Source organism: Lolium rigidum, chromosome 6 (assembly GCF_022539505.1).
Source record: "Lolium rigidum isolate FL_2022 chromosome 6, APGP_CSIRO_Lrig_0.1, whole genome shotgun sequence".
Classification (NCBI taxonomy): Eukaryota; Viridiplantae; Streptophyta; class Magnoliopsida; order Poales; family Poaceae; genus Lolium; species Lolium rigidum.
The window spans coordinates 102,879,835-102,900,546 of NC_061513.1; the positions used below are offsets into that span (position 1 = coordinate 102,879,835).

The 20,712-nt window shown below is 46.7% G+C and overlaps 1 protein-coding gene across 1 annotated transcript; it reads left to right on the plus strand.

Annotated features, from left to right (window-relative positions):
* Positions 1-8,464: 8,464 nt before the first annotated feature.
* LOC124664128 (phosphatidylinositol 3,4,5-trisphosphate 3-phosphatase and protein-tyrosine-phosphatase PTEN2A-like) lies at positions 8,465-16,345 on the plus strand. The gene is made up of 13 exons (XM_047201715.1): positions 8,465-8,644; positions 9,369-9,959; positions 10,420-10,521; positions 10,599-10,655; positions 11,355-11,420; positions 11,600-11,776; positions 11,881-11,967; positions 12,049-12,113; positions 12,201-12,277; positions 12,395-12,441; positions 14,873-15,003; positions 15,207-15,276; positions 15,620-16,345. The coding sequence occupies exons 2-13, from the start codon at positions 9,420-9,422 to the stop codon at positions 16,163-16,165; spliced, it is 1,965 nt and encodes a 654-aa protein (XP_047057671.1). The 5' UTR covers positions 8,465-8,644; positions 9,369-9,419; the 3' UTR covers positions 16,166-16,345.
* Positions 16,346-20,712: the final 4,367 nt, after the last annotated feature.

Sequence of the window (20,712 nt, forward strand, 5' to 3'; positions counted from 1 at the left end):
TTTTGATCTCTTACTTGCGTGAGAAGCATATAAAGGTACCCGAAGGCCACAAGTTCCCCACGGTGCAAGAGCTGAACGGAAGGCCATACCGCAAATGGCATAACACGTTCTCCCACACCACCAACGACCGCAGTGGTGTGGCGGCAGCAGATCCAAATGGCGATAGAAAACGGACGGTTGATTTTCAACCAATACGCCATGAAGGTCGACACGCACCCCTTTCCCGCCGTGAACATGGTGGAGTATGCTTGCCATGGAGGGTGCCAGCCGGGTTTCCCGTGCAATATCAACATGGTAGATCTTGGACACCACGCTGGCAAGGATGGAGATGAGGGCAAGTCTGCTCTCATAGCAAAGAAACAGAGGAAGCCGCTCCACGCGATCGGCTCCGCCAAGACGGCAAGCGCTACGTAACGGAGGGAGAAGTGAAGAACATAAGATATCGCCGACCTCTCTCCGATTACCTCCTCAACAAGTATGTGAGTCAAGCACGACCAACACCGACGGTCCAGCCGACGATGATGAAAGAGATCGTCCGGCTAGAGAAGCCGAAGACATCGTCGGCATAATCGCGATGAGGAGGAGCACGAGCGTTGTGCCAAGGGAAAGGCAAGGGAGCGAGACGACGAGGACAGGCACCGGGATTGTCCTTTCTTCAGCACCGCTCGGGATTCAGGAATGAGCCGATTGCCAACAATCGGCAATTGCCCGAATGCAACCGGAAGAAGAAGGAGGCAGCCAGGCGTGTCCGTGTTCGAGCGCTTAGGACCTCTCCCGCCGCAGAGCAAACGAGCCGAGTCCCCTCACTTGAAGGATCTCGAAGATTCAGAAGACGAGGGAGAAGAAGAAGACAGGTATCACCGGCCAAGGTGGTGCCCTGATGGACTCAGCCGTTCCCAGAAACGCAGGGTTCAACGATTGCGCGGCCTGGAAGAAGCCGAGAGGTTGTACTTGCATACATTGAGGAAGGCAAGGCCTGATCCGGCCGCAAAGGTTCGGCGAACCCCGGATGAAGAGGGTCGTCCACGGAAAATGGAGTGGCGCCCCAAGCAAAGGAAAGCCGATGATGAAACATCGGCCGGCACAAACATGGTGCTCGTTCTTCCGACGAAGCTCAGTGCTCCACGGTTACACGATACATCCAAGGTGGACGACAGCAAGCGCACCAACATGATAAAGTCGGAGTTTGGGCTGGTTCTGTCTACCGACTCGAACGAGTAGCAAGAACATGTCAATGAGCAAACATGGCGAGGCTGATCCTTGTGATCGGCCCCAAAAATTTGTGAAAGGAATTTACAAAACCTTCACCGAGCAAGCAACGTGGAGGCCGATTCCAGCAATCGGCCAAAATTATCCTCACCCACCGTTCTGCTTGGGTTCAACATGTTATCCAACAGAGCCGATACCATCAATTCTCTTGACAGAATCGGCTCGGGGGGGCACCCAGGTGGATAGAACACGAGGATATGCAGTAGAATTATCCCATCTCATCTTTGGTGATGGGTATTGGAGTATGGGGGCCGATGCACAGGTCGGCCGTAAAAAAAAAAAAAATTCTGAAAATTCGAAAATTTTCGAGCACAGCCGATGCAGCAGACATCGACTTAAGGATATGGAAGCCGATGCGTGGCCATCGACTCAAGAGTAATAACTTTCACGGTCAGCGGGTCAATGGAGCACGAAGAGGGTTTTAATGAAAGAACTCCTTAATGGAGTAGCTTAAGAGCTCGGATCCTCTCTTCAAGGACAAGACCAAGAGCAGCCTGGACGTGCAGATCAGGTCAAGGATGGATCGCATCAGATCTACCAAAGGAAAGGAGCCGATCTAACTGGCAAGGCACAGGAAGAACTGAAGAAGCTCGGGTGGCAGCTCACCTTGAAGGTTCTCTGCTTGGGGCTACGTCATGAGTTAAGGCTAATGTCGGCACATGTGGCTGATTCGCCTTCATTAAGGCTCGGGGGGCAGTTCGCCCTAAAGGTCGTTGCTTCGGGGAGCCGATTTGGTTGGAATCGGCTAGCCCTCGCGACACAACTCGGTTTGGAGAGCGGTGTTCGTTACGGCAGTCATCGGCTTGAGCATCCAAGGCGGTTCCAGGGCTCTTTTGAAGTCGCCTCGCTCAAAGATCAAGTCGCCAGCTTACTAAGATCGGCTGTGTCATCGTCATCTGGCGAAGCCAGCCTAGCTTGGAGGGATGGCTAAATTGGCCTCGTCTCGCAGATTATCATGAAACCGATGCGTTACCATCGGTCACTAAGCATGGATTAGGCCAACGATCGACAAACTCAAGCATGAAAGAAATCGGCGAAATCAAGCTAAGGGAATTCTTCATTAGTATTGGGATTTCTTACAATGGGGAGCCGATTGCTCAAGGAGGGAAGAACAAAAGAAGGGTCTATTGACCAATCTACTACCGCTAGGCCTATACTATTAGATCCTAATCTACGGGCCATCACCGCCCTCATCGTCATCCTCGGAACTCTCATCGGCACCGCTGCCGATGGGCTCCTCGTCGCTACTCCCGTAGCCCTCCACGGGGCTTCATCCCCGTCTTCGTCGTCGCTGCTGTCGTCGTCCCACCACATGCGGAGGCGCTTCGCCGGCGGGTAGCCCTCGAGGGAGTCGTCGTCGTCGTCGTCTTCTTCTCCCTCTTCTTCGCAGGTGGGGCAGCCGTCCCAGGAGAACTGGTCGTCCTCGCTTTTGGGCTCCGAGCTTCCCATCGGCAAGGAACCGAAGATCTTCATCCCCGCCGGTCAAGGACTTGTCGTCCTCGGACCAAATGGAGGAGGCATGGCTCTCCTCGTCCCAGCTCTTCCGGGCACGAATTTCCGGCGGCGTCTCGCGGGAGGAGTCGGACCCGTAGGAAAACTTCGGAGGAAGAGGAAGAAGACATGGCGGCACAGAGGGTTTTTGGTGCTAATGCGAGGAGGACGAAGGAGACGCAAGCTGTTTAGAACGGTTAAATAAAGGGGATATGAGAGAGATTCAATGCCACAGCAGCTTCCGAGGAGATGTTGCCCAATAGGAAAATTTTACGGCCACGTGGAGAAGTGGAAGGGGCAAGGCATCATGATGGGGATTCTCGGCAGCCTCCGCTTCCGCCACGACATGACCCGACGAAAGAAAGCGTAATGATTTTGGAAATGTCATTTCCAAAACCAGGGGGGCATGTGTTATCACCAGTAATTTGACCCGAGTCAGAGGTGGGCCGCGATCAAGATGGACGTGAAGAATATATATATAGAAGTAATACGTGAATCGGCCTTTTATACCAAGTTGGGCTTAATTGCCCGTGTATCTGTAACATATTAGATCGCATCTTAGTTTAGAAGTTAGAATCTTACTCGTGCACGGTTTGGTGCACGCCCACATTAGAAAGTCCGCTGGACTATAAATATGTATCTAGGGTTTATGGAATAAACAACAACCAACGTTCAACCACAAACAAATCTCGGCGCATCGCCAACTCCTTCGTCTCGAGGGTTTCTACCGTAAGCATCATGCTGCCTAGATCGCATCTTGCGATCTAGGCAGCACAAGCCTGCCTACGTTGTTCATGCGTTGCTCGTATCGAAGCCTTTTTGATGGCGAGCAACGTAGTTATCTTAGACATGTTAGGGTTAGCATTGTTCTTCATGTTACATGCTTTCGTAGTGCAACCCTTGCATGTCTAGCCGCCCTTACATCTATCTTAGGTGTAGGGGCGGCACCCCGCTTGATCATAGTTTAGTAGATCTGATCCGTTACGATTGCTCCTTGTTCATCAAGGATTAGTTTAACATCTGCAATAGTTAGGCCTTACAAGGGTCTGGAGGATCCAGCGGCGTGTAGGGTGGCGTTTGCTAGTCCTAGAACGGATGTTCCGGGGATCAACCTCGTGTTGGTTTTTAGGCCCTGTCTAGGATCGGCTTATGGTCACCGTGCGCGAGCGCGAGGCCCAATCCCGAGTAGGATGATCCGATTATGCGGTGAAAACCCTAAATCGTCGTAGATCTCATTAGCTTTACCTTGATCAAGCAGGACCACCATATATTCGGACACCTCGTCTCGAATCATGGGTGGATCGGCTCTTTGAGCCGATTCACGGGATAACCCGAGAGCCGATCGAGGCTCGTATTTAATGTTTACGTGTGTGCCCTGCAGAAACTAAGCGAGGCATCATCCACACCTTCCCGACCGGGTATAGGTCGGTGGCACGCCCTTGTGATAAACATCGGCGCGTGCGACCAGGAGGCTTTGCGGGCCGTCGCTCTGAGGGACTGGGGCCAGCCGCAGCCCTAGTTGTTCCCGGCTCTACGGTGTTGCCCGTCTCTGCCCGCCAGGGGGTTTCTGACGTCAACACACTCCTGAATCCTTGATGGCGTACCACCTAGGTTGGTGGAGTCCTGAAATTGGGCTCCACATAGGCCTCCATGCCCATATCATCCTCCCCTCCTTCAAGAAGCGTTGTCCCCAACGCGTGAAGGTCTTCTGGAAAAGGTGACGTGATATGAACATGACACGTCCTCGCCGTCCTCAAGTCTTGCTTGCCTTCCACACCACATCCTCCCTCGCGGCCTTCTTGACTTGATACAACACTTGGCGCCTCCTTTCTTCTCCACACGAGCTTGGACTTTAGCGCCAATTCTTTCTTCTTCTGAGGTCTTGATGGAACCCTGTGTCGCTGAACATGACCCTGCATAAGATGTGTAATGCCTGGGCCACATAAATGTCTCACACATCCATCCTTGCCTCGATGCATCCGCGGTGTCGCGGAAAACTGGATCGCAAGTACTCCTAGCACGGTAGTGCCGCTGCCCACTGTCTCCACTAACACGCTGCGCCACAGCCGGTCTAGGCGCCAGTTGACCGGACGGTTGACCGGCCCGGCCGGTCCTGGAGCCGGTCGGCCGGCCCTGGCACCGGGCGGAAACCCCATCAACACTGGTTTCTCGAGCCTTCTCACCTCCCACTCCTCCCACGCGCATCTGCGCCATATGTACTGGAACATCATCAGCACAAACATCATCGATCCGCATACTAGCATCAATACAAACTGGAACTGTAGCACATGCTGCAACATCCACATCAACAACAAGTGTAGCTTCATCCAGCTTGTCACCAACAAGAACTGGCTTGTCATCTACAGGCTTGGCTGAAACATTACCAACATCAATGCTCGGAACATCATGCACCGCTAGCTGCACTTTAGGCTTGTGCAACTTCTCCTTACGCACTACTAACTCCACATCGGACTTGATATGATCATCACCCATAGGCTTCAAAGTCCGCTGTTTGCCACCATACATAAACGAATAGGTATTTGCTCGCCCAGCATGTGTCACATTGCGATCATACTGCCAAGGACGCCCAAGTAGCAATCCACACACCTCCAATGGCAACACATCACAATCGATCTCATCAACATAATCACCAACTGTAAATGGCACACGCACCTTGTGAGTAATCTTCGACATACCACAGCTATTCAACCACTCAAGACGTTTAGGTTCAGGAAGACGCCATGTAGACAACCCCAATGCTGCCACCATCGCCTTGCTAATGCCATTAGTACAGCTTCCTCCATCAATCATCAACTTGCAAGCCTTGCCCTTGATAAAACACTGAGTCTGAAACAAACTCCATCGCTGAACCTTGTCAACTGTCTTGCAAGCATCATCTTGTACCTTCTTGAGTTGCATATTCAGCCCGCTCAATGGTACATCATCCTCCACGATCACGGGAGTGCTCTTGGTATCGAGCCGGGTTTCCGCTCTTCGAAGATATCACCTTGTCCTCGGTGATTGTTGGTAGTGGACTAATCTCGCGAGCGAGTAACTATGCACTTGTCCACTGACTTCAATGCATGCCCGACTCCGGATGACTTCTTACGATCCTTCAATGGTAACCCGAAACCACCACGAAGAAAATTATTGAAGTCCACCCAAGTATAAGCATACTCGCCTCTATCAACGACATCATACCAATATATGTCCAACTCGGCATCCAGACGCCTGTGAGCTAGAAGACAAGCATCATACCCAGTGAACTTCCCTTTGTAGCGACGACATCGTTGGAAACCCAACTCCATGTACTTCTCCCAATCCTCGTACTGCTCAATTGTTGCGGAACGACGTAAATACCACTGTAGTCCTGACATAGAATGCGGTACGTCCTCCCAACGGCGGATATCAAGGTAATCATTGAAAACATCACCGGATTTCGTGCCACGTGAACACCGTATGCCACGCACATCGTCTCCAAATGAAGCATCAACAGTAGTAGCATAAAGGAGCATCGCCGGAGAAACAAGAGCAGCAGTAGCTAATATTGCCGAAGAAGCAACCGCGATGCATGGGAGAAACCGCCGGAGGAAAAGCCGCAGCGAGCCCGAGCCGTCCCGGCCCGGGGCCCGGTTGGACCGGCCTCCGAGACCGGCCTGCCCGGTCTCCGGCCCGGTTGACCGGTCGCCAACCGGATCGGCTGCCTCGTCACGGGGCCAAACCGGAAATCGGCGAATTTGCGAACTTCCCGGTTGGGCGCCCGGTTGACCGGGTTCTACGCCAGGCAGCCCGGTCACTGGCCCGGTCGACCGGATTTCAGACCGGATTTTTCGGGCAGGTCGCGAAATTTCGTCTTCTTCCCGATTCTGGTCGCGATTTTTCGCGATTTTGACCTCCGAAACAGCCATGGATGACCTCCAAACTCCACCAAACAATGCCAAACTTCCTCCAACCAAACTCCTTCGACCGAAAGCCAAACTCCTCCGATCTTAGAGCCAAACTTCTCCGATGCAAACCGATCAAAGAGATCGATCAACAACACCTCGCCGTGAGCAACCTAGAGCTCTGATACCACATGATGTGGGAGGAACCCAGTGGATCCTCCTAGTTGATGCCCGATCTTTCACAGCAAGAACCTGGGGTAGAGAATCCTCCCAACAACGCGATGAACGCAGCCTGGAGAAGAGGGAACGAATCCAGCAAGCAACGGATCGATGAACGATACGCCTCAAACCAAGAGCTAGACAATCCTTGATGAACACAAGAACCTTCGCGGCGGATATAATAGATAACGGCAACGCCGTACTCCGGAGGGATGATACACGTGATCACACGCTATAGGGAAACCCTAAACTTTTAGACTAAACTTGAACTACCTCTAACCCTAGCCGCCCCACCTCCTTATATGAGAGGGAGAAGTGGCCGGCCGGCCCCCTTATTGGGCCTAACCTAGTTTGACTTGGACAGGCCCAAGTCAAACAGAACTCTATTAAAACCCTAGATGGCCCACGACATGACTCGGCTACATTATTTCCTAACATAGAATGAATGACACAACCTTAGACTTAATTATTACATGGCGTAGGTCGTCCTAGCGTGTCACTCCTGAATCCTTGATGGCGTACCACCTAGGTTGGTGGAGTCCTGAAATTGGGCTCCACATAGGCCTCCATGCCCATATCATAGCAATTTATAGCATTTGTTGTTCAGTGTTCACTAAATTGGGAATTTCTTCTTCAATTTTGTAAATTACAACATCCAACAACAATAGGAAAGGTCACTCACAAGTTTTATATTGAAAAGAAAAAGGGATATGTATGCTTATTTTTGTGTAGCTTCTTTTGATGCATCATGATATTAGATATATGTATTCATCTGCTGATTTTGTAACCTATGAAACGAAAAGATTTGATCAATGACTAATATCTATTGAAGAAGTGGGGATATCTCATAACAATTATTTGGTGTTTCTTCAAGCCTGGTCCGCCCAAGAATTTTTTTCAAGCTCCGCCACTGGCCATAGGTGTTGCGACATGCGAGAGAGGTGCTTCCAAGGGGGGTGGAGGGGTGGTGGCAGGTGGGACGGAGGTGCTGCGATCATTTCTTCCCTAGGGGAGCCTCATCGGAGTACGTCGCCGGAGGTTTTTCGAGGGCGACGCTCTCGAAGGTGTCGTAGGAAAGAGAGTGGTGGCTAAGAAGGAAGAAATGAATTGTTGGGGGCTCACGTGGGTGGGTCCCAATTATATTTTGTGCGGAAGAGGTGACTGATGCTGGACTCGACTTCGTTAGGATCCAATGGATCGATCGACGGCTGCCGACCCAGGGATCGGGAGCGATTTACACATTAATAACCCTTTGTAGAAAATAAAGCACGAAATGATCTTCCGACCAAACTATTTCACGCTTCTAACCCTTTTGTGTGGCGTCCTTCGCAAGAGCGTCACATCTGTCTATTTGGCGCCCGTGGGAGCGACGCCACACATTGTCGGATGACATGCTCGAGCCGCCACATATGACAGAATGTGTGGCGCTCTTGCGAAGGGAGCCACACAGAAGGGTGTGACGCCCTTGTGAAGGACGCCATACCGAGCTACACAAAAGGGTTAGAAGCGTAAAATAGTCTGACCGGAGAGTCATTTCGTGCAATTCTTATTAAATGGTTGTTTTCTGTAAATGGCGCGGTATCCCGGGGGACGCTCAGCAGCACGCCCCTCTATTTTAACTCCTCTGAACCACTCCAGGGTCGTGCCCTTCTTCTCCGCCCGAAACCCGCCCGCGATCCCCATCTCTCCCATCTCGGCTCCCCCCTCGTCAAGCTGCCAGCGGCCGGCGCCGACTCGCCAAACCCGGAAGGGAGATACAACACCAGATCCAGACCTTACTGGTAAGGCCAGGTCCCATCCCCCGCGGCCCGCCTCTCATCTTATAGTACTACAAGTTCTTGTTTCTGTAGCCGACTCGAGAGATCCCATCCAGTACAGATTCTTTCAAGCATAGTTCGGCCGAGCTCCTCGGGAATTTGTTGTTACTTGTTGGGCTTAAAGATTCTTGTCAGCTACGTGTCTCAGCTTCCGCGGTGGCTGATGTTGCATTCCTTGTTCATGTGATTGTTTTAGGATATCAACAGCTGGAAGCTTAACCCCACTCATACGGACACATTAAATGACAGTCGCACCTTGAACTGCTAATTTATGTATTCCTGTGTTTTCGAGCATTGGAAAAATGGAATTTAATTAGAGATCTATAATTCCCTAGTACTACAAGTAATAGGTGATAAGCCGACAATTACTCCAAATTGTCATACAAGGTTCTTGACCTCTTATTGGTTCTGCAAATGTGTGAAACGATACTTGTTTAATTGAAGTGTCGATGTAACATAACATGTTGCTCAAAATGAGAAACTTTGCATTTGTTAAGAATTAAGGAATTTAGTTATCCAATCAAATTCCGCGTAAATAAATTATATGCAATTAGCAGTTGAGGACAAGTCTTACAAATTTATCCACACTTCTCGTAGTTTATTTATGCAGCGAGGTATACATTGCTTCAGAGTCTCCTTTTCTACTGCTGAATGAACAATCTTATAACCATTTATGATGGTCTTGCAGATGTTGCTTGTGGTTCTATCATCTGAGATTAATAAAGTCTTTTAGTCAATCATGGAAGAAAAACAAATCAACTCATCTCTCTTGCCACCTGCTAGTCCTGTGGATAACCAAGTTTCAACTCCACCTCCTGCTGTTACTACTGCCTATCAGGTTCCTCGTGCTACTTCAAATGATTCTGCAACTCAGATTGCCAGTATAAATCCTGTAGTCCCTTCATCTGCTGCTGCTGCTGCTCCGACTTCTGCTACCACGCAAGATGCTGCAGGCCTCGAGGCACCATTCTCCATGTTTTCTACATCTAATTTATCTTCCTGGGCTAAAAACCTGAAAATTCCCCAGCCTTCTTCAGGTCAAGAATCACCAACAGGAAAAAATACCTTGTCCCGTCTCACTAGTGGCCTTGGATTGCGCTCATCGCCGAAAGATCCACAGCAAGATGAGAGTGCTGTAGGAAGCATGACCTCAACAACGGCACAAACTGGTGTTTTTGGTTCCTTGACAAAAGGCATTGTGGATTCATCTAAGAATGCTGTTAAGGCAGTGCAAATTAAGGCTCGCCACATGGTCTCACAGAATAAAAGACGATATCAGGTACATATGTCTGTGCTAATTTTTCTCCACTGATCCTTTCTGACTTATGTTGAATGATGTGAACATTCTCGTGGAAAATGTCTTCTTCCAGTTACAACTTGAGGAGTTAGACATGAATAAGTGTGTTCATATAGCATGCATCTTCTCACATCTGTCATTTTAATCAAAAGAAGGTTTGTTTGTGTTTCTAGCTAGGCACTGCCATCCCTTATCATAGTATTTTATCAGTCCTCTGTTACTTTGATGTAATAATAACAAGGCAATGGAGAATGCTGTATGCAGAGTTTACCTATTTGGAAATAATGACCTATGTGATTATCTTTCGATCCTTGAAAGTTAATTATTGCCTTCGACACCTAGAAACTATGTAAAAATGGTAGGATGGTCAATTAGTAGACTATATCTTGTGGATCTAACACGAAAACAAAAGATGTTGACATGGTTCCCTTACTTATAACAGGAAGGCGGTTTTGATTTAGATATGACATATATTACAGAGAACATAATTGCTATGGGTTTTCCTGCCGGTGATTTGAGCTCTGGTTTTTTTGGATATTTTGAGGTCAGTGTCCTAAAGAGACTCCAGAGTTTGCTTATACGTTGTGTCTAGAAGGAAACACATTAATGCCTCTGTTTCAGGGCTTCTACCGTAACCACATGGAGGAAGTCATCAGGTTTTTTGAAATGCATCACAAGGTAGTTTTGCTCTCTGTTAAGTTTGTTAACCTGTATGCTACATGGACAATTCACGTTAAGTTGTTAAGAGTGGCTTACACATATTTATCTTATTTCCTCTTGTTTATGCTTCATGCTGCATTAACTTAATAACGTGAGTCAGTTTTTCTTTCTCGCAAAAAGAAGCAGTTTCCTTTGGTATAGGTGCGCCCTCTGAATATGAAACGGGAATTAACCTCTGGAAAACATTTACTAGTGCCGGAACAGTTGACAACCTATTCACACTAAATATTTTAAAATGTAGAGGTTTAATTGTTTCTATTATGATGATGAATGTGCAGGTTAGCTTTGTCATCCTTTGTAACGATGCATATCTTTCATAAGACGATGAACACCATCTGATCATTCGTACATGTATGCTTTTGCATTTTCATGAGTGTGATAATTATGCCACACCCATGATATTTTATTTCTATGCATTTTTGGCACACATCTAGATACATCCAAAATTTGACAAATCTTAGACAAACTTTATAGGACGGAGGGGGTAGATCCGATTAAACTTCATTGGGGGTCAGATTTCATTATTGTAGCCACTTGAATCAAGACTTACATTCGCCAGTTGATATTTTTTTACATCACTTACAAAATACAGTTAGTTATTACTTGAACTAGCTATGCCTTTTAACCTCTATAATAATAATAATAATTATGTTACAGGGGAAATATAAGGTGTACAACCTCTGCTCAGAAAGGCTGTATGATGCATCTCTGTTTGAGGGAAAGGTATGGGCAGCTTACAAACTTATGTCCTTGTTCTGTCACCCACCGAAAACTGATTTACTTAACTGGGAATCCATTGACTTATAAACCTTTCCCATCAGCTGCTTCAGTTTCCTTCACACAGTTTTGATAATGCAACAATCAGTTTTATTGGATATTCAAATTTAATGTGCATATTTCAGGTCGCATGCTTCCCTTTTGATGATCATAATTGCCCTCCGATACAACTTGTCATATCATTTTGCCAAAGTGCATACTCATGGTTGAAGGAGGACATAGAAAATGTAGTGGTTGTCCATTGCAAAGCTGGAAAGGCAAGGACAGGGTTGATGATCTCCAGCCTTCTTGTATACCTGAAGGTAAAATTGGTACTTGCATTTACTACTAACTACAGTAAGCCATTCCATTATTTTTGCCAAATTGTATTGAAGATTGGAAGCTTGTGTATCATATGTATGGACAGTTCTTTCCTACGGCAGAGGAGTCCATTGAATACTACAATCAGAAAAGATGTGTAGATGGAAAAGGGCTTATTCTTCCAAGTCAGATAGTGAGTAACCCTCAAAATATTTCAATTTATGTATATAACTTGTGCAGTGTATTATTCTTAATGTGCTGAAAAAAATTATAGAGATATGTGAAGTACTTCGAGCGCATCTTAACTCACTACAATGGTGAGAATCAGCCACCCCGCAGGTGCTCACCCAGTTTCCTCCATGATGTTGTGTGATCATCATGTATCTTGTACATTAGTAATTAAGCATGTGTCAGTCTACTCTCCAGGTGCATGCTTAGGGGATTTCGCCTTCATAGGTGCCCCTATTGGATCCGACCATCAATTACTGTCTCTAATCACAATGGTATCTTGCATGTTAAATTGCACTACTTGAAATATTCATCTCATATCATAATTCATAGATGAATAGCTTTGTGTTTTAAGGGTTTCTCCTGCATTGAACAATAAGCCTATTATGCAGGTGTTCTTTTTACTACGAAGAAGCATCCAAGAACAAAAGAACTAATGGTATGCCATTCATCAATAAACCATTATTGTGTCGTGTTTATTAGTAAACCGTTCTTGTTTGTGTTGAGTAGTTTCTAGCTTTCTGCTAACTTCGTATGGTTTTCTCTATTTATGTTTTTACAATCTCAGAAAATTATCAGTTTGGTATCACAAATGTTTGCGTGGGTTGTTCATATTATGGATTCTGTCTACTTTGCTTTTGTATGCTGGTAGTGGAAATCACATACCCGACAACTGCTATTATGTACCAATGCTAAATACAAGAATCTCTGTTGGACCAGTTCCATCATTTGAGTAAATTAGAAGAAACTACCAAGTAAATTACAACAAACTACCACATGTGTGGCTAGGTTAACTGGTTAGTACCTCTTTTCGTTTTGTTTTCAAATCTCATTTGTAGGTACTGAGTTGGCATCACATGCGGACGAGATGACATGGACGTGGTACCCACATGTTAGCCTCATTTTCTTTCCTTCTCTCTCTTCTCCTTCCTCTTCTCTCTCTCTCAACCCGAATTCCGCAACCCTCTGCTGTTGCCACCCCTCCTCCCGTGCTGCCCCTTTCCTATCTAGAGAGAGAACTGAGGCGGCGGGCGTCGCCTACTGCTTCCTGTGCCACTGTGGGGCGTTTTCTGCGGGTGCGCCCTCCGTGACATTGGACTCGGCGGCAACGATATACTTCCTCGGTGGCCCTGACCCACCAGGCCACCACATGGCCCAACCATTGCCTTTCCGAGGAGATTGCTTCTGTCCTCTCCTCCACCTCGACGCTATCCTCTCCTTTGCCTCGGTGTACCTTCCGTCTGAGGAGTTTCGGTTCTTCATGCAGGTGGAGTGGCAGCAGCGGCTTGACCCCGACGAGGACCACCTCGACGAGAAAGGCGGCTCAGTAGTTCTTCTGGCAGTGGGTGGACTGCCACTGTCTCCTGTGGCAAGAAATTGAACCTTGGAGGCCTCCTGCCTCGGTCGAAATCGTCGCTGGTGAATTTGTTACCGTGGCGAGCTAATCAAGCCATCCTCGCCTGATTCCTTGCACGAGGAGCATTAATAGCCACCTACTAAGCCGATGTGAACATTCTGTTTGAGCCTGAGCGTACTGCAGAGACAGCTCCCCGTAGTCCTGTCATGGCCGGAGCTTGGAGGTCCCCAGCCATCGTTAGCCGCTTTCTCCCTGGTTCCGAGCCCGTCCGCCCTGAGCGCACTGCGTTTTGCGGTCAATGGCGACTACTGCTGGATCGCGAACTGTCGACATTTCCCCCAGCCCGTGCCTTACCATGCGTTCACTGCATTCCGCCGAACAAAGAAGACCAGCAGGATGAAGAGAATAGAGAGAGACTAACAGGTGGGGCACTATATCCACGTCATCGTAGACTCGTAGTAACCATTTGTGTAGCCATGCCAGCCCTGGCAAATGGGCCCTACAGGCCAGGAAAGCTGACAAAACGTGATAAAATGGGAATCAGCGCTATTTGTGACCTCTTGTCTGAGAATTCGTAGAGATTTAAAAAAACGAAAAGAGGACCTGTTAAAGCCCAAATGTGGTAGTTTTTCTCCATCACCTATAGCTCGAAGCAGTCGCAGGTGGCCAACATATTGAAGACCAATAGTGCAATATACCTTACATAACAGTTTCAAGGCAAAACATGGCATTGGTCCCCATTTTCCTCTGTAGATACAGATAACAAAGAAACATTTTGTAAGTGCAATTGTATGTCAGCGTTGTTCTCAGTTCTGTAGTGCGCATAGTAGAAAAAAATTATGTTGGTGCAAGGGTGCCCCAAAGCAGAATATGATTTACTAAACCAAAACATTTGAGACTTTGCACTAAGGCCAACCATATCTGAATACCGAGTTAGCATAGATTTTAATCCAACTGGTGTCAGAAACTGTATTACTTTGAGATCACAAATCATGATTTTTCTATCTTATCCAAGACCTCTCTCATGATGAAAAAATCACAATTCTTCTGGAATGCAATGAATATTACACTAATCGGGTATTGTTTTGTTAGATTTCCCGATCTTACCCTTATTTGTCAGGAAAATCATATGCAAGTTGTAATTGACGTTATTCTGAATTTTACATTACTGAAACTAACACAAGAGCAATGCTATAAAGAAATTATATTTGGGATTTGTGTGGTCGCTAGCTTATTTTGTTTTTGCTTTACTTGTCCTTTTTTCTTCATTTCAGACTTTATCATACCAGTATTCTTTGCTGTTTCCCCTAAAGCAAAGTACCAAAAACATCAAACGATATTTCAAATTCTCTTATTTCACTGGTCTTGGTAGATCTATGATATGACCTAGGGAAGCTAGTTCTAATAATTTATGCATTTGACTCATCATTTGATCTATTCTTTCTTTTCTCCAAATGTGTGGAGTCATTCCTCCGATCTCACATGAAAACATAAGTTTTCAACCTGATTTCAGCCAGAAGATTTCTGGTTTAGTGCACCAAAGAAGGGAATTATGGTTTTTGCATTGCCTGGGGAGCCTGGATTAGCAGAGGTAGCTGCTGATTTCAAGATTGAATTTCACGATCGACAGGGAGATTTCTACTGGTGAGCTCCATTTCCTAACGACGTCATTCCTTCACAGAAATATCTTGCTAATGAGTACAATTTACTTTTATTGGTAGTGGTTGCGAGTTGCAGAGATTTAAATCCACGTAACATTTATATTGGATGCCATCAAAAGCTTATACATAAGAAACTGGAAAATAATTAGTCTCAATTCTATTGTACTCTTCACCTGTGCTTTTCAGTTGGCTAAATACAACTATGATGGAGAACAGAGTGACATTGAATCCAACCGACTTTGATGATTTTGACAAGGTAATTTATGTGTCATTGCTTATTTATTCGTATGGATTTATCTTTCAAGACCTTATATCGAAGTAGTCCACAAGATGCAGCGCTAAATATCCATTCTTATTGTTTATTTTTATTGGAATTTAATTTGACCTGCCAGTTATGTTTCATGGGTTGCCTTGTGTAGTTGCAAGGTAGGCCCTGTAGTTGTTGTAGCAACTTGTTACATTTTGTTTTATCATTGTGGATGGAAATGGGTTATTACTAGTAAGTGAAGAAATTGCATTGCGCTGATGGTGTTTATATTATCTAGAGGTTACCATGTTGCTCTTTGTTCAGACTGAATGACTATAATTATGTCATCCAGAGAAAATTGCCGTCACCTGGGTTCCAGGTCGAGGTTGTCCTGGTAGATTATGATGGTTCAGAACCACCAAAACAACAAGTAGCTGACCAAGCTGCTGATAACAAATCTGATGCCGATTCCTCCACGAGCACCAGCGCCAAAGAAAATTATGCTGTGCATGCCAACAAAGAAGCTGGAGGCGATGATAAGGATGATGTTTTTTCTGACAATGAAGCAGAAGATGGATCTTCCAAGGGGAAGAAGGAGAAGGTCTCCAGCAGTGGTCAAGGTACATCAAATGCAGCAAAAGGTTCTGAAACATGTGTTGCACAAAAGGAGGCATCTGCTGCTTCTAGTTGTATTGAAAAAGTCACTATATCCATCGAGCAAGGAAATGCAAGGGCACCTGATGCTGGTACTCTGAAAACTGAAGCTAGTAGCAAGAACAACTCTACCACAACACAACCCACTGCCGTGGAATCATCCAGCATGAGCGAGTTCAAGGCCATCGCTGCCGATGCTTCGGTCTTCTCGTTTGGAGACGAAGATGAATATGAAAGTGAATAATCCCACCACTCTTCCGGATGTTTTGTTTGTCATGTGTATAGTTTATCTCCTCTATAAAACAACAGGATAGCAAAGTTCATTCTTGCATTTTGTGTTTATTTTAGCCTTTCTACTGCTGTGATGTTTTACCCAGATGCACTTATTAAGTTATAACTCGGTGAGGTTTGTACTTCATCAATATATCTCGTTTTTTCTCTGAACAACAAAATATTTTATTCCTCTAGCAACAACATTTTAAAGATAAGATGTGAAAGGTTTCACACTATTAGTGTAACATCCCAAAAATTTCAGAATTTTGGTATGTTAAATTAATATGTCTGACTTGCTAGCAATTCTTAAAATTTCTCAGAAAATTTAAAACTTTTGAGGACTTGATAAAATTTTCTCAACTATTCTCAAAACATAATACATGAGTGGACTAATATGACTGTCTAAATTATAAATCTTAGTTGAACAAACTTTATCAATTCCATCTTATATTTATTTGAATTATTTCCAGTATTTATTTCATTTTTATAGAGAGAAGATAATATGACTACTTCACAATATTGGGGTTGAAATAATATGGGCGTGTTTCGTTGACTGAGCTCCCCTTGGCTCGCATGGGGGTGGGCTGGGGGAGGGGGGGGGGGGTGCGGGAGCCACCGTGGGATGATGAAATCTCGGCGGGATGAATTCGGTCACCACGCTCCAAATTTTGCCACCGTATATAGGGGCGGCTCTCTCACCGCCAAATTCAAATCCCCCATTTTCCCCATTTTGAGCTCATCCATCCTTCCCGATCTAGCGACATGGACGACTCTTCCTCACTCGCACGATCGGCGAGGCTTGCGGCTGCGACGTTGGCTATGGCGGCGGCTATTGGCGTTGATGATCATTTTCTTCCTCTGCGTCGATGACTTCGGTTGTTGTAAGCTTCTGCAAAATCTAGCCTTAGATCTAGATATTTTGGGTACACATGAGGTCTGAACGAATCCATTGTAGGCCATTTATCCGGTCGAGGTTGTCCAGGTTGCATCTGACTCTACCACGGGGACGGTTGTCGCCGTTGCATCAGACTCTTCCACGGGGACGGTTGTGCTGCCTGCATCTTCGTCAGGGTCTCCTCCTTCCCCGACCTCGGTGCTGCGTGTGGCTCCTCTGACGGTAAGGCCGCTCTTTCTTTCCTCTTTGTTCATTGATGTGGTAGTGCTTGAGGATATGGATGTGGTAGTGGTAGTTCATTGATGTGTTAGTGCTTATGGATGTCGATGTGGTAGTGGTAGTTCATTGACGTGGTAGTGCTTAAGGATGCCGATGTGAAAGTGGTAGTTCATTGATGTGCTAGTGTTTTTCATGTAGGCGATCATACCATTGGGCTCCCCTGATCTTTCTGCTCCTACTGTCAGTGCTCACCATTGTCTATTTGTATTGGAGACCTGAGTTTTCAGAGTTTGTGCTCAACCGGTTGGTTCAGCTCGTCCGAAGCGGCGTCTGTTTTAACCTGAGATTCAAAGAGGAGCAGATGAAGAAGGTAGCTGCTGATGTTCTTGCATTCGCTGGCATACATGTGACCACTCTTCAGCTCTACAACCCCATCAGAAATTGAGGACTAAGTGGAGCGTCATATCGAAGATGAAATCCGATAGCAATCTGGACTGGAGCGAAGATGGTTGCTGCTTCTATGCTCTGCGATGAAGAGACGACGGATGAGTACATTCAGGTAGTAAGCCTCACTGAGTTCCTTCATAGATCTAAAAGTATGTTATTGTCATCCGCACTAACAATTGTTCCTTATGGATTGCAGCGCTACCCGAAGCATCATCAGTACGAACTATGCTCAGATGAAGACGATCTTCTTACCCCGGTTTGTCTGCAGGACACAGCTATTCCAACCTAACTTGCAGGTTAGGGCAATCGACTTCATTGTAGACAACGAAGAAGAGTATGCCGAGTACCGTAAGCTGCAACCACCGGAGAGGAGGAGCTGGCTTAGGACCTGACTTCGCAAGCAGTTTCCTGCTCAGTGCTTCTTCTTCCTTCGTCATGATCTGCTGATTTTGGGAGGTGCTCTCGTATCCCTCCATTAGCTAGGACTTGCTTGAACCTGATCCCCGGTCATAATGATGAACTTGTTCGAGGTGGTATATACTAACCCCTTGTGTGATGAACCTGTAACACATCACGAAGTATAGTTGCTTTGCTCGTGATGCATCACCCAGTAGGATAAGTATTTGATGTGTATTACCAGCAACTTTTGATGAACTGAATCTAGCTGAATGTGTTGTTATTCAGTTAGCAGTATTGGGTAACCTCACCACTCTAAGGGAAGGGGTTACCACAACATGCTCATATCTGCAACCAAACAGGGTGTGGGCCGCACGAGCTGGGCAGAAAGTCGTCTCCATAGGCACCCAAACAATGGGGGACGGCTTCCCTCTCCGGTGCAGAAAAGGCCGCCCAGGCTACCAAATGACACACATTTTACGGCCCATGGCCCGTTCGCGACACACAGGTGCGTCCATCTCACTAGCGCATTGTAGGCCCAGGCAACCAAATGCGCCCTATATGACTTCTTCGCATGTTGCTTCCGCTACCACAATTGCTTTGTGTGTTTCCATCGTACGATAAAAAATCTAGGTCGATCACGATCCCGATTGCTTTGTCTGTTTCTATCGTGTAAGAAAAGAACTCCAGGTCAATCACGACCCCGCTCGACCGCTCCCACCCCTCGTTTCGCGCAAAAGAGACCCACCACGGCGACACACGGCTGGATATATACATGCCGGATCGATAAGACACCTGCGATTCGGGAGGCGAGATTGACGGTGAATTTTTCTTCGGTGGACCTGCCCTAACCGACGCATTGATGGGATGGCGACTATGCGGCCGAGCCAAGAGATGCGGGCGTGGCGCTGCTCGACCTCCACGATGCAATACAACACCATACGCGATTGAGCTCACGCTCTAGTGACGATTCTCGTTGGTCTTCCGTCGACCTGCGTCGTGCAGCTCACGGCCGTCAGGCATGCTGATGTGTGGCGGCAACGGGGCATGCACGTGCCAGAACTTGGTCCAGTTTGAGTTCTTTGGGGTGGAAGCGCAACCGCGCGAGGGGTCGGCGACGTGCTTGCCCGTGGCCATGGCCCCTCAGCTCCGCCGAGACGGCGCTACCCACAGTGGACGGTTCCAACGACGAAGACATGCGAAGGAGGCCGAGCAGTGCCGCACTCCAGCGTCGCCCATTCCCTGCACGATGGCCTTCCTTAGCGGCGCCCACGCCTCCTGCCTCCAGAGAACGTCACGCCCTCCCCGGAGTCCATCACGAGCGCCCCCAGGCTCTCCCCCTCGATCATGCGGGTGTACTTGCTCATGAACAACTACTGCTCCCTAATGAACCAAGAATTAGAGACAGTTTGGTCGCCAGTGTCAGATCGATAAGACACCTACAATTAAGGAGACGAGATCGACGGTGACAAAAACTTTCCAGTCGACCTGACCTAACCCGACGATTGATGGGACGGTGACAATGCACTCGAGCCAGGAGATGCGGCTGTGGTATTGCTCGACCTCCACGATGTAATACATCGCTAGACGTGATCGAGCTCGCGCTCTAGCGGTGGTTCCTATTGGTCTTCCGTCGACATGCGTCGTGCAGCTCACGGCCATCAGGCATGCTGATGTGTGGCGGCAGTAGGGAATGCACATGCCAAAACTTTGTCCAATTTGAGCCTTTCCGTGTGATACCTTCGACCCAGATTACATATTGTAGTATGATAAGCTTTTTCCGAGGACCTAGGTTTAATCGAACCTTGGGAAGCACTACTAAAATGGTGTAAAGGAAACATCTACAAGACTTGCTAGTATATTTTATTTTCAGTTTACCAGACCTTTCTAGTTTACTTTTAAGGGGATGTGTTCAATGATGGAAATAGGCTAGGGTTAAGGTTTCCCCTGCAGCTATGCATACATATATAATTGAAGCACATATGTGTAACATATAAAATAGAGATAAGAGATTTTTGAGTACCACATCCATAAATACTCTTGCCCCTAAAGGCAAAGGTGACAAGAGCCTCTTGGTCCAACCAATCTCCTCACAGCCGCAAGCAACAATAGTTATTAAGTAAACTAGGAAGTTTGCGGCGCGGCGCACGCCGCGCACGCGTTGTTTACAGTGCAGCATTCTTTTTTAAAAACAATATTTTTAGGTTTGAAAATGCGGGATTACTTTTCAAAAATAGCTGAAGAAACATATAAAACTCGATTGTGCCCTTGGTATGAAGATCGTTGGTTACAATTTTGTAGAAATAATAAATATCTGGGTTGTTGAAGTACCGCGGAAGTGCCTATGAAATAGACGACGGATGGTGGAATGCTTTTGTTTCTAGATCGCTGGTTAAAATATTGTAGAAATAAAACAATATCTAGATTGCTGAAATACCGCGGAAGTGTCGATGTAATAAGCGGCAGATGGTGGAAAGAGGTAACGGGTGATGGAGTAAATCTATCTTCTAAAGTTATTGTAGAAGAAGGTTATCCTAGGTGAAAATGTGACGGATGGTGGA

Coding starts and splice junctions, on each gene's coding strand:
- LOC124664128 (XM_047201715.1), top strand. CDS start 9,420: ATGGAAGAAAAACAAATCAACTCATCTCTCTTGCCACCTGCTAGTCCT. Junction 10,656..11,354: donor TTTTTGAAATGCATCACAAG/GTAGTTTTGCTC, acceptor ATTATGTTACAG/GGGAAATATAAGGTGTACAA. Junction 12,278..12,394: donor TACTGTCTCTAATCACAATG/GTATCTTGCATG, acceptor CCTATTATGCAG/GTGTTCTTTTTACTACGAAG.